General features: G+C 45.2%; 1 protein-coding gene across 1 annotated transcript in view; it reads right to left on the bottom strand.

The window, feature by feature from the left end:
- Positions 1-13,038, bottom strand: part of LOC116399718 (slit homolog 1 protein-like) — a 30,847-nt gene continuing 17,809 nt past the window's right edge. Inside the window, exons 17-32 of the mRNA XM_031877092.1 lie at positions 12,921-12,924; positions 12,094-12,194; positions 11,859-11,930; positions 11,044-11,207; positions 8,520-8,644; positions 8,113-8,207; positions 7,686-7,825; positions 7,435-7,528; positions 7,071-7,208; positions 5,622-5,850; positions 5,402-5,532; positions 3,853-4,007; positions 3,544-3,755; positions 3,198-3,322; positions 2,880-3,088; positions 1-2,758 (exon numbers count right to left, since the gene is read on the bottom strand). Of these exons, the coding sequence (XP_031732952.1) occupies positions 2,487-2,758; positions 2,880-3,088; positions 3,198-3,322; positions 3,544-3,755; positions 3,853-4,007; positions 5,402-5,532; positions 5,622-5,850; positions 7,071-7,208; positions 7,435-7,528; positions 7,686-7,825; positions 8,113-8,207; positions 8,520-8,644; positions 11,044-11,207; positions 11,859-11,930; positions 12,094-12,194; positions 12,921-12,924 (2,266 nt within the window). The 3' untranslated portion in view covers positions 1-2,486. The remainder of the gene's footprint in view (positions 2,759-2,879; positions 3,089-3,197; positions 3,323-3,543; positions 3,756-3,852; positions 4,008-5,401; positions 5,533-5,621; positions 5,851-7,070; positions 7,209-7,434; positions 7,529-7,685; positions 7,826-8,112; positions 8,208-8,519; positions 8,645-11,043; positions 11,208-11,858; positions 11,931-12,093; positions 12,195-12,920; positions 12,925-13,038) is intronic.

The raw sequence follows: 13,038 nt of genomic DNA on the forward strand, positions 1-13,038 counted from the left end.
TGAAGGAGAAACAGCTCTTTTATTTAAATAAATAGGAAAAAGAAGCACTAATTGTTGTCTGCTTTCAGGTGAGACAACATGAACCCAAACACGATCTGACATTTTTTCTCTCTTTTTTTTGTTTTGTGAAAAGTCCCATCGATGACGCGAGGTTGGTTTGGAAACTTCTTTTTTTTTTTTTGCAACTGAAAACAGATTTCTCTACAGTCTACAGACGATTCAGTGACAACATCCTCTTCAACATATAAAAATACTATGACAAAATCAAACGCATTATAAGCTTATAATATATATTACAATCTGTTAGGCTGTTACTGTGTGTAGATGTATTCATAATAACAATAAAAGCTACATTAGTTTGAATCTGATTCATGACACAACTCGTCGACTTTTGTGGAAAATTTAACTCAAAAAAGGTTTAAAAAAACAATTAAAACATGTTAAAACGAAATATCACGCGTTTTTATTTTTTAGTTTCACATCCATATAAATAACATGTCATCATATATAAAAGCTACATTTTCTGCGATGCGTTCACTGGCTCTGCTGACGGAGTCGGAGACGGAGCGTTTGATCTGAACAAACACGCCGCATCGTCGTATAATGAAGCTCATTATCGGGGACAGCGTCCTGTTGTTGGAAGCGTCTTATGGTGACACACACACACACACACACCTACACACACACAACACTGAACTTCTATACTTGTGAGGACCCTAATTCACATAATGTGTTGCTTGGCCCCGAACCATCGCAGCTATACGTGGCTCATCCCAGGCTGTATTATTTTAAATCTTTTAATATCTGATGCATATCACAACACTTTACTCTGAGAAAATTGTATTGTATCAGTAATAAAAGTAAAATTAGGAATCTGACAAGTCATTCAATGCCAGTATTGAGATTCTGATATAACTTTGACGTTCGAACATAGTCAACTCTAAAAAACAAGTTTAAACTTGAAACAGACCTTTGAAGAAGTGAAAAATCTCATTCTCAAGGTCTACAAACACCGGTCCTCACAAAAATAGAAGAGTAAAGCACGCACCCACACACACACACACACACACACTCCCCCCGCCAGTAAAGGGCTTCTGGTGAGCAGCTCTGTGACGTGTTGTGACCCCCTCAGCTGCCCCCGAGTGAACCCGGTGACCTTTTGACCTTCCGGCTGCTCATGCTGATGGCTGACCTTATTGTTTATATTCAAATTATGACTTAACCTCAATCACCTGAGCTTATTTTACAATTTAACGATTTCTACTGTCAGCAAAGGTTGTAATCATCGGTAAACTCATACCTCACACTCACGGACTACACTATTGTCTTTGTTGGAGCCCTGTTAAGAAACAAGTCGAGTATTTAACGCGTTACGAAGAAACAACGGTTTAATATCCTGTAAAATATTTGATTTGGCTGCAAATGAATTATTCAAATGTAGATTTTTAAGACCTCCTGTTGCTAAAGAGTCTAACGACGAATTGGAACGACGTCTTTGCAAAATCCTCCGACATGTTGATAGTTTTTTCATCAGTGAAGTATTTGTTACAGTCACGTCTCTCTAAAGCTCAGATTAAGTCATTTTCAAGGCCGGCTTCGCTACGGCGAATATAAACTAAGCTTTATATTAATAATGTGTGAAACCCCACAGAGACGAAACCACGCCTCCTTCAGCCGGAACACCATCGGACCTGAAAAATATGTACGCTGGTCAACGACGAGACTCAAATCATTTTTTGATCCCGTTTGAATTGCGTCACATGTGATGTTTGTCAATTTAAAAGATAATTCCGCACGTCAAGAAAGTCTAATTATGTCATAAAACTGTTGAAGTATAAGAAAGTGAAAATACCTCGTTACACACAAAAGTGACGTTTCTCTCTGAAGCTACGATGCCCGTGTGTTTCGTACCAGGATGAACTCACACTAACATCGTTCTGTCTTTTCCCGGCTGATTGAAAAAGCGTCGCTGTAACTCATCCGGTAAGATAACCTTACATTAATGTGTTGAACATCGCTAAGTTAGCTAGCTAGCTAGCCAGCGGCCCTGTTGGTGTTGGTGACGATCGGTTTCACACTAAACTAAATGTTACTACGACATACGACGTATGTGAGGGAGTGGAGAGCAGCACTTAACCAGCCACGCACCAGAAACACGTACACGAGAAGGCAAACGGAGGCTTTTCGACACACGCGAGCGATTGAATATGAGCCGGAGTTAGGTAGTTAGCGCGCAGGGTCTCCTGCAGCAGGTGAAGAAGGAGGAAGATGACGATGAGGTCGGCTTCGTTGACTTCATGTTTCGAGAGGGAAGAACTGTCTTATGTTACAAAACTGCGTCTCCGCGCGAAAAACATACAAAAACAAACATTAAAATGTCCGTTTATCAGTGAGCGAATCCCTACAGTGTGTGTACCTCTTTAGCTTGATGTGTGTGTGCGCGTGTGTGTGTGTGTGTGTGTGTTTGTGTGTGTACGTGTACAGCACTACACACACTCCTTGCAGCCACATTCCACCGGCTTCTCCACGTCCTGCGTGAACGAGGTCCCGTCGTCGCATTCGAAGGTGAGCCGCCGGCGTCGGACCCTCAGAGGCGCGCAGCAGGAAGCGACGGCGGCGGCGGCGGCGTCCGGCTCGACTCCCGCCTGGCACCGACCCCGACATTCGACCCAGGAGAAAGGCTTGGACGTCTGGCAGAGGACGGTCCCGTGCTGCAGGCGGTGGTAGTCTCTCACCGGCTCACCTCGACACGGGGACTCTGTGGATTACAAGTTATTTATAATTGAGATATAACTAAATATAATAGATATAACTGATTTTTGTTTAACCTACACAGGCCCTGATACGCCAGTCATATCCCCCCCCTCCTCCTCCCTCACCGATGTCGCAGCTCTCTCCGGTGAATCCCTGCTCACAGACGCAGCGCTCTCCGCCGTCCGTCTCCTGACACTGACCGTGCAGACACCGGACCCCCCGGCACGAGCCCGCCGGCTCCCCCTGCAGGTTGCACAGCGCGCCGCGGTATCCCTCCTCGCAGTCGCAGCGGTACGTCTGCGCATCCAGCGCCACGCATGCGCCCTTCGCACACCTCGGGGGGGGTCGATGAGCGCAGCGAAGGAAGATGAAGAGGAAAAAAGACGAATCAACATAAAAAGTTGTATATTTGTCACATTGACACAACTTCAAACCGCACTCACTTGCTGTCGTCGCATGGGTTGACGCCGGTTGCCGATGTGACAGCATCCGCTCCAGTCAGGCCGGCTGTTACCGGCTGGTCACAGTGTTGTCCCGTCCAACCTGACTGGCAGTGACACTGGGGACCCTGTGAAAGACAACATGTCTGCTCCTTTATCTACTTTATCCTTCATGTGAAGAGACAAATTATTATAAAAAATAAAATGTAATCTTATTACTTTAATATGAATGTCCTCACACAGCTTGACAAGCCTTTGCACTCCACCCTACTTACATTGACAAACTCATGCATGTCACTGTTTACAAGCTGTAAGAGGGTCTGTGGTACTCCGTCTGTCCGTCTCCTACCTGAGCAGCGTTGGGCTGACAGATGCCGTGCAGGCAGTAGAGTTTGCGGCAGGCCTGGCAGCCCGGCACCACGCCCGGCTTCATGTGTCCGCGGGTGAAGTCCTGCAGCTCGTGGTTGATGTAGAGGTTCCTGATGCAGCCGTGGAAACTGGACACGTTGAGGGTCTGAGAGGAGAAACCCAGAGAGGCATCCATCGCCGCCTCGGGCATACCTGTAGAGACAGGCGTTTACACGGGGGAACCAATCAGATGGATTAACTTCTGGTCCCGTGAAGCTCAGGGGTGTTGTCCCGCCGCTGCCCCTCTTACCTCCGACGTACAGCGGCGCGTCCCCCGTCACCGGCTGGCTGCGGCCCCGACTGTCCAAGGACGTCGGCTCTCCTCCGTCCACAGACAGGTTCACCATCCGATTGAAGGTCACCAGCTCTACGGTGTGAAACTGCCCGTCGTTCACCGTCTCTGTGCTGTAGGACGAGGACGCAACACACACACACACACACACATTTCATATTAAATCCACAACGTAGGGACGAAGACAGCAGAAACGTTTCTGGGATTACATTTTCTTTGGTGGGGTGTTTCTAACACCTTCACACTAAATATTCATCACTGAGGGTCCTGTTTAAATATTCACTGGTTTCCGTGTTCACACAAAGACACGACTCCTAATCCTCCTACTCTGGATTACACTTTAATGATGTTCATTTTGTAAATTATGGTCCAGTTAGAGTCAAACAGACCATAAAGCAGGGGATGTTTTAGGGCGGGGCTACCTTGTGATTGACAAGTCGCTCCCAAACCATAAAAACAAGATGGCGATTTGGTGGAAATGCCTATTTATTGCTTTAGACTGTGTGTTTGGTGATATGTGAAATTCAACCTTACAGTCGGGTGTATGCACAACCTCGCAGACAGAAACAAAGGGCTGAAAGCTGCACAGTTACTGCAGGTTGTTAGTTCTCAGCTGTCGGTTATTCGATTCAATCGAGTTATCTGAAATAAGGGGGCTTAAAAGACGGGAAGAAGAAGAACAGAAAAAGAGGAAAAGTGACTCTCCTTTAACGGGCAGAATATGACCTTTTAAGAGATTTCATTTTCATAACGTTTGCCAAAAAATAACTACTGAACACAAACAGAACGATGCAATTTATCCCTCGTAGTTTTTTCAGAACTAGACTTAATCACCACTTAATTACTCTCTGTTTATTCAGCTGGATATTGTGTTCACGTTAGCCGGCTTCTTGTTGGGAATGAAGCTTTCAAAAGAGTTGATATTTGTGTAAGTTGACTTAAAACAACCTGTTCAGCTGTTTTAAACTTTCTACTGTTTTCTCGCTACTTAGATCTTTTCTCTTCTTAGAGGATTTGTCATGCTCTCAATCTCCTCTTCTCTGCAGCACACTGTGTGTGTGTGTGTGTGTGTGTGCGTGTCAGGCTGCCGGCTGTTACACACACAGTGAACCATCCAAACATTTAAGCTCTCGACACCTGATCAAGAGGACAGTCAGCTTCGAGTGTCCTCCGGCTGCGTCTCTAATTTAAACCAGAAAACACACGCCGCCGATGTCGCACCGTCCACATTCCCAAACACCGGAGGACTCGCTCTGAGCAACGACGCACATCTGACACCAACCCGCTCTGAGTGGCGTTGCCGGGCTACGGCGAGCCCTCGGCTTTCAGAGTGTGATGATGGGAACACGATGATGTGATGTTAGACATGTTGAGCTGGTCAGGTTCAGCACACGGCACAGAACAAACGCTGTTCAACTCCACTCTAACTATTTATTTCCTTTTAGTTTACACTGTGTGTGTGTGTGTGTGTGTGTGTGTGTGTGTGTGTGTGTGTGGGTGGGTGTACCTGTAGATAGCGGTGGCTGGCTGGTTACCGGGGTCATATGTAACCCTGACATGACCCCGATGGAGCTCCACAGCGATTGGCTCGTTGTCTCCGTTATAGAGCAAGATGCCGTTGTCCTCTGCTGTTGACACCTGAAACACACACACATTAAGACACACTAATCAGAGTGTGTGTGTGTGTGTGTGTGTGTGTGAGCTGCTGATAGTTGATATTCTATCACCTGCAGAGTGATGTTGGCTTGAGGCCAGTTCTTGACGTCTTGGAGCTGAACGTAAGAATCCCTGTCGACGAAGTTGACGCTGACCAGCTTCTCGCAGCTCTGACCCTCGAAGCCGGGCAGACACTGGCAGCCCGCCGTCCCCTCCTTCTCCACGCAGGGGGCGTCGTGCTGACACGGAGTCAGCTGGCAGAGGGACGGGGCAGGAAGGGCCGCCTCACACAACTCGCCACTGGGAGGAAGAAGAAGAAGAAGAAGTCGGCGAGGGTGTCGGAGAGTTTGATCGTAGGGTTCGTAGTAAATCACTCGGTGAATCTACCGCATGTTTCCTTAAATTCAAACAGCTGATTACAAACTCTCTCACTCCTGAAGTATAATCTGAGTCTCCTTTATCAAGTCGTACGCTCACTACTTCACCAACGCATCTTCACTAAACCGTACTAAACACTGCCTCATAAACACTCTCGTGCTGGTTCAGGTGCGCTACTCGTGTGTTTTAAATAGCCATGTTTTACTGAAGACGTGTGTTTTATGTTGTATAGTGAGCGTACGGATGAAGGAGACGATTATACTGCTCGACTTGTGTGACAGTTTGTAAAGACATGTTTTCAGATAGGCTGTTGTTGAACGTTGCCCCAGTTTACTTGGAATTTTTTAAGACTTTTTCTCCGTCTTTTGATCCTCCGTTCACCGCGGAGGCGTGTGAGGAAAACAAAAGTTTCCTTCAAGATAACAAAGACACTTTTTATTGTCTGATTGAAATACAAACGATCACTTTCTGGGGGAAGAATCCTTTAACATATTAACAGAAATCTTGTTCCCTAATTTCCAGAGTCCTGACAGTCTTCAATGTCCTGGGTGCGGTCATCTACAGTGTTGCCCGAGTTCCCAGTATTCACAGTGTTCCCAGTATTCCCAGTGTTCCCAGTGTTCCCAGTATTCACAGTGTTCCCAGTGTTCCCAGTATTCACAGTGTTCCCAGTATTCACAGTGTTCCCAGTATTCAGTGTTCCCAGTGTGCCCAGTATTCACAGTGTTCCCAGTGTTCCCAGTATTCACAGTGTGCCCAGTATTCACAGTGTTCCCAGTATTCACAGTGTTCCCAGTGTTCCCAGTATTCCCAGTGTCCCCAGTGTCCCCAGTATTCAGTATTCCCAGTGTTCCCAGTATTCAGTATTCCCAGTGTTCCCAGTATTCAGTATTCCCAGTGTTCCCAGTATTCAGTATTCACAGTGTTCCCAGTATTCAGTATTCCCAGTGTTCCCAGTATTCAGTATTCACAGTGTTCAGTATTCCCAGTGTTCCCAGTATTCAGTATTCCCAGTGTTCCCAGTATTCAGTATTCACAGTGTTCCCAGTATTCAGTATTCACAGTGTTCAGTATTCCCAGTGTTCCCAGTGTTCAGTATTCCCAGTGTTCCCAGTATTCAGTATTCCCAGTGTTCCCAGTACCTGTATCCCTGCGGACAGACGCAGCTGTAGCCGTCCAGATGGTCGACACACTGAGCTCTGTTCTGACAGCGATGATCCACGCATTCATTGTAGTTTATACTGCAGTCTGGCCCCACCCAGCCTGGAATACACACACATCTGCAGAGCGCGCACACACACACACACACACACACACACACACTTCATGACACATGGTGTAGGATTTTGGGGAGTCAACACAGACCTCAGCAAAATTCACCTTTATACGTGCTTGTCTGCTTGTGTCTATATTTTAAATCTCATCTGGGATCCGAAATTTTGCTGAGCCTGGCAGGGATAAAGTGTGTGTGAGTGTGTGTGAGAGTGTGTGTGTGTGTGTCGTCACCTGGGGCCGATAGGGGTGCTGATGCAGGTGGACTGATGCTGACAGGGGTTTCTACCTGGAGAGCACACACCCTCCTCTTCCTCACAAAGCAGACCTGAGAACGAGCGGAGAGAGAGAGAGACACTCTCAGAACAATATTTTCTCCTCTCAACATGCTATTTTCTAATAAATCAAATATGTATTTATTGTTGTTTCCTCATGAATATCCCTGAGTGGAAGAAGGAGGCAGAGCGCCGGTGCCGGTGTCTCACCTGTGTAGTTCGGAGGACACAAGCAGGTGTAGTTGCCCACGTCGTCCACACAGGTGGCGCCGTTCTCACACCCGTGGTCCTGACAGTCGTCCACGTTCACCTCGCAGAAGGTTCCGTGGAAACCAAACGCACACGCGCAGCTAGACGGACAAAAAGCAAAGAGACAAACACACCTCGGTATTCACACTTACTACAAGACAAGTATGTTATTAAAGTGACACTTAAAGTAGCGCAAGTGTGTACTTAAAGAGTAGAGTTGTGCAGAGGTGCATTCACAACTATGACGATGAACTTAAAGGGAAAAGATTACGCTGAAGGCGCGTCAATAACCGGGACGTCCTGAATGTGTTTCAGGGTTCTCAGGCAGGACACGTCTGCTGGTGGTTGTTCTTCCATCACAATCTACAGACGCTTTAAGACTTCTTACCTGAATCCTCTCGTCTGCTCGTCACTGATGCAGATTCCTCCGTTGGTGCAGGGATTACTGACACAAGCATCGACTGGAGTCTCACAGTGTTTACCCTGAAATATCACACACACACACACACACACACACACACACACAACATCAACTGAGTATTTTGATGGGATTACTATCAGAGACAGATGTGGGCTCATAATAATCGCCGACAGCACGCAAACACAGCGGTTTCAAATGTTCAGCTCGGGGTTTGTAAACGGATTGTCGTCGTGTGTCTACAGGGCGAAACATTGTCATTACGAGGTCACAAGGTGCTGGCAGCAACAGACAAACTCAGTAACTAGATTACACAAGAGCCTCTCTGCAGCATACAACACACACACACACACACACGCACGCACACAGTGTCGTACCGTGAAGCCGGACTTGCAGGTACAGGTGTACAGCTCTGTGTGGTGGACTTGACAGACACCCTGGTTCTTGCAGGGAGAGGTCACGCATGGGCTGCATTTGGCCTGAACAGACGCCTCTACCGGACCTGTCGAGACAGACACACGCACACACACACACACACACACACACACACCCACACACAAAGAGGACAGTTAGTGGTTTAATCTTCATCAATGTCAAGTTATCGAGACGTTAGTATTAAAACTGCACCTTCTTAGTCTATTAATTATTAGTTTTTGATCTCAGTCGACTAAGATTTCTTTAGTCGTTCAGCTGGTTCTTGTGCTTTTTCTTGCTGAATGATTTATTTCCAGGAAACATTCGAGCACATCTCTGTTAAACATAAGATTCAAAGTGGTGATTTTGTGGAGAAACTCACAACTGTCAATTAAATCAACTAATCGACTAATGGTATGAGCTGACTGAGACTAGTTATTATGAATACTGTCAACAAGCCTTAAAAACGCTTCTTTGTAACAGAACAGGAGCGATCAGTTCTTAGTGTGTCTGGATGAGCAGAAGAAGAAGAAGCAGTAGTTTGATATAAATAGAAGGCATCAGATCACACCTGGTGGCTGAGTGAAACAACCTGAAACATCATAATGATTTGTGTTTTCGCCGTACAGTATGTCATCACTTCACTCAGTGCTGCTTATGGAAGATGTGACACTATACTTATGTTCTGACATGACTTCTGTTTGGTCTTAAAGATGACAGGCAAGCAATGAAAACATGAAAAGCAAATTAATACATAAATAAATATGAGAAAGAATGAACAGACGAGTGAGAAATAACACACAGATGAAATATTAGCAGATGCTGGTGGACGAACAGCTACGGCTGCATTCTGTTTCTTCTTCTTCCATTCATCACAATATTGCAAAAACAATCTGAAAATAATCAGTTTGAAGAAGAAATGTTCCTTTAAAACATGTATCTATGACACTTGTATATAGCTGCAATGTATTATTATTTGTACCAGTAGGTAAAGAATAAGAGAGAAGCGGTTGCTGTGATGTTTAACTGACACGTGATCCACTTCAGAGAAGTTCAAGCTCACATTTGAACTTTTCAAACGACTTAAACTCACAAAGGTTATTACCGTTAATAATAAATAAGGTTTGTGTGTCTCTATCGAGCATATTGAGAATACAGAAACTGCAAAAGACCCCGTGTGAGATGTGAGGGATCATCAGTCACAGCGAGCTGCTCTCTATTAACTCTACACTGCTGGAATATTTTGATATTTAAAAATGGATCAATTAGCGGCTGTGATAACTGACAAAACCGCCACTAATGTAAAGTTCACACTACCTTCACACTGTGAGGAGAGAGGAATCAAACCTCTGCTGCTGTGTTTCTAACACAAGTTAAACTCTCCATTGTGTGTTTCTCAGCTGTTAAGATGATTTGCCTCTGAACCTTTGTTATTATTCACTGCAGATTAATTAAGCGTTTTCCTGTTGATAGCAGATCCCAACTGAGTACAACACACTGAATAAAAGATCACTCTGTGTACGATCACAGAGATGAGTTCAATGAAGATTACAGTGCAGCTGATGAAGCAGCATGAGTAACATTACAGCTTATGATACAATGTGATGAAGAGCTTTGTTTGCACTGCAAAGGATATAAAATTGCATGGATGTCACCAGCAGTACGTTTATTTTTCAACTGTTAAATGTCCGGCAGTTGTTTTTGGTAACATTGAATGAGAAAATACTTCAAATACTGTTGAAACGTCTCTCTGGATGGAGTTTCTAAAAGACAGAATCTAGCTGAAGGTAACGTAACGTCATCTTTTATTTCCTGCAAACTCAATCAAGCAGCTAAATAAGGTTCCTTGATATGTTATATGTTATAAGTTCACCTGCATCGACATGAATGAAAACATGACTTTTGTTCAGCTTTAGCTCCTCTCTGACCTTGCTTGTGTGTTCTTGTGCATCTTTAACAAAACCCATAAAAGTTAAGAGTTCAACTCACACGGCGACAGTATTCACAGAGAAACGGAGTCAAATCTTTTTTCGAGGTCGTCGCAGCTGAAGACAGTGAGCACTGCAGCGTCTTCAGCTGTGACAGGTGTGTGTAGGAGTGAAAGCAGCCAGCTCGTGATGGAGGTCACGCAGACTAAAAAGCTCCTTTTTTTATTAAACATAATAAAGGAGGAAGCGACAGCGTGTGGGCGTTTATTCTCTCAGATCAGCTCACAAAGACAGAAGCACACGGGAATAAAACAGCCGGTTAACCTGTGTTCATCACAAATCACTGAAGGACAACATAGCGTCATGTGAATGTGTTTGAGATGTCAGGTCACTCATTATGGAAAGCACTTTATTAATAACCAATTACAGACGTTTTACTGAACGACAAAATGTTCAAAAACGATCAAAACAAGTGCTGAAGACGAGAAACAGCTGCTGAGCTTCTCGTTCATGGACAGTTTTGCACATGTGTGATTTTAAAGTCGGGGGGGGGGCTTACCCTGACACTGGAAGCTGTCGGCGGGAGTGGTGAGCAGCAGCTTGCCCTCCATACCGCGCGGCCCGGCACAGCGGGCGATGCCAGGCTCCTTGTAGCCGCTCTTCACCCAGTCTGACAGCCAGAGCAGACGGCAGTCACAGTACAGGGGGTTGGCTCCGATCGCTCTGGGGAGGAGGAATAAACAGAGAGTCAGCCTCACTGACAGAGGGGAGGAAAGAGAGGGGGAATGGGAAGAATGGGAAGAGGGAAGTTAATTTATTATAGAGGTTGGGAAGAAGAAACGTGAGGGAGAAGGAGGGTAAAATGAAAGAAAGAAAGAAAGAGTAAAGGAAGGAAGGAAAAGGAGTAAAAGAAATGGATGAGAAAGGTGTGAGAGGACGGATAACAAAAAATAAATAAAGGTTAAGAGGATGAGGAGAGGAGGAAGGAGACAGACAGAAAGAAAGAGACAGAAACAATCACGGACAGACAAAAATAAAATAAGACGGACAGAAAAACAGAAAGAATGAGAAAAAGAAAGAGAATGAAAGAGACAGACAGGGACATGCAGACAGAAAGAGAAGAGAGAGAAAGACAGACAGACCAAAAGACAGGAAGAGAGACAAAGGAGAGAAAGAAAGAACAAGAGAAAGAGAAAACAAAAAAACTACATTTCTGCACTAATTTTTAAAGCCACATGGTGGAGCTCTCAGTCCTCACAGCGCTGCTCAGACACACACACACACACACACAGACTTCATTCTGTCAGCGAGGACGGACCCTGCTGTTCGTTGCGTGTGTACGTGTGTGTGCTACACGTATGTTTGAGTGCTTACAGGTGAGACAGGGAGACCACGTCGCTGAAGATGCCCCGCTGCAGCTCGGAGATGTCGTTGCCGTGGAGAGAGCTGAAAGACGGACACAGCGGAGGGTCAGAGAGGCGGTCGACACTGAAAACTCAGAGACCACAGAGTCCACAAACAGATGGTGGCTTGTTGTAATGAAGCGAGGGGACGACAGTGACAAGTATGGTGTGTGTGTGTGTGTGTGTGTGTGTGTGTGTGAGCTCACAGCAGCCTCAGAGATCGAAGGCCACCCAGCGCCAGAGGAGGGATGCAGCGTAGAGAGTTGTAGCTGAGGATCCTGCAGGAGGAGAAACAACACACAACAATCTATATTATTAACACACTTCAACCTCCACAGCCGCTGGTCAGATTTCCATGAAAGTGTTCTGTCCCTGTCATACCGGGGTTTTAAACCCTCTCTCTCCCTCTCACGCACATCAAATGTACTTTAAAATGAACACTTACAAATCAAAGCTTTACTAGATTATGGGTCAATTATATATTTATTTATATTAAACAAGACGACAAGATTCGATTTTGAAAGCTGGCATCCAAGAGGAAACCAGAAAAGAATTGTAGTTAAAAAGGCAACCTTTAACCCTCGTCGAGCTGGAGAAGAACTTTGAATAACGACAAATCCTGCTCATTGCGCCTTTAAAATATTTTTTTAAAAATTGGAAGAATGCATTAAAATTTGCTGACGACACAAACGGGTCCAACTGCAGATCACAGGCTCCATATCTTCATATATACAGTATATACATATATATATAATCTATTATATGTTTAAGTTCTGCATTATTTCATGTCTTGGATCCTTTTTCATTTTAATATTTTTTAATATTTCGTTCGTAGTAGCGTTATTTGAGGGAGCCCGAGAACAGAAATATCATTGCCGACGACTGTTTCCTCGAAATCGTCGTGCATTTGACAAATAAAGACTTATGAACTATGAATCTATATGGTAGATGGTAGATGGACTGCATTCATGCACGGTTTTTATGACCCTCATTCACACCAGCGGTGGTGGAGCAGCCATGACAGGCCCATGACCTGCCTATCGGGAGCAACTCTGGGTTCAGCATCTTGCTCAAAGACTTCGACTGCCAGTGTGTGTGTGTGTCTGTGTGTGTGTGTGTGCATGTGTGTGTGCACATGCGTGCGTGTGTGT

The sequence above is a fragment of the Anarrhichthys ocellatus genome, unplaced genomic scaffold (genome assembly GCF_004355925.1).
Source record: "Anarrhichthys ocellatus isolate YVR2014 unplaced genomic scaffold, GSC_Weel_1.0 scaffold126, whole genome shotgun sequence".
In the NCBI taxonomy this organism is placed as follows: Eukaryota; Metazoa; Chordata; class Actinopteri; order Perciformes; family Anarhichadidae; genus Anarrhichthys; species Anarrhichthys ocellatus.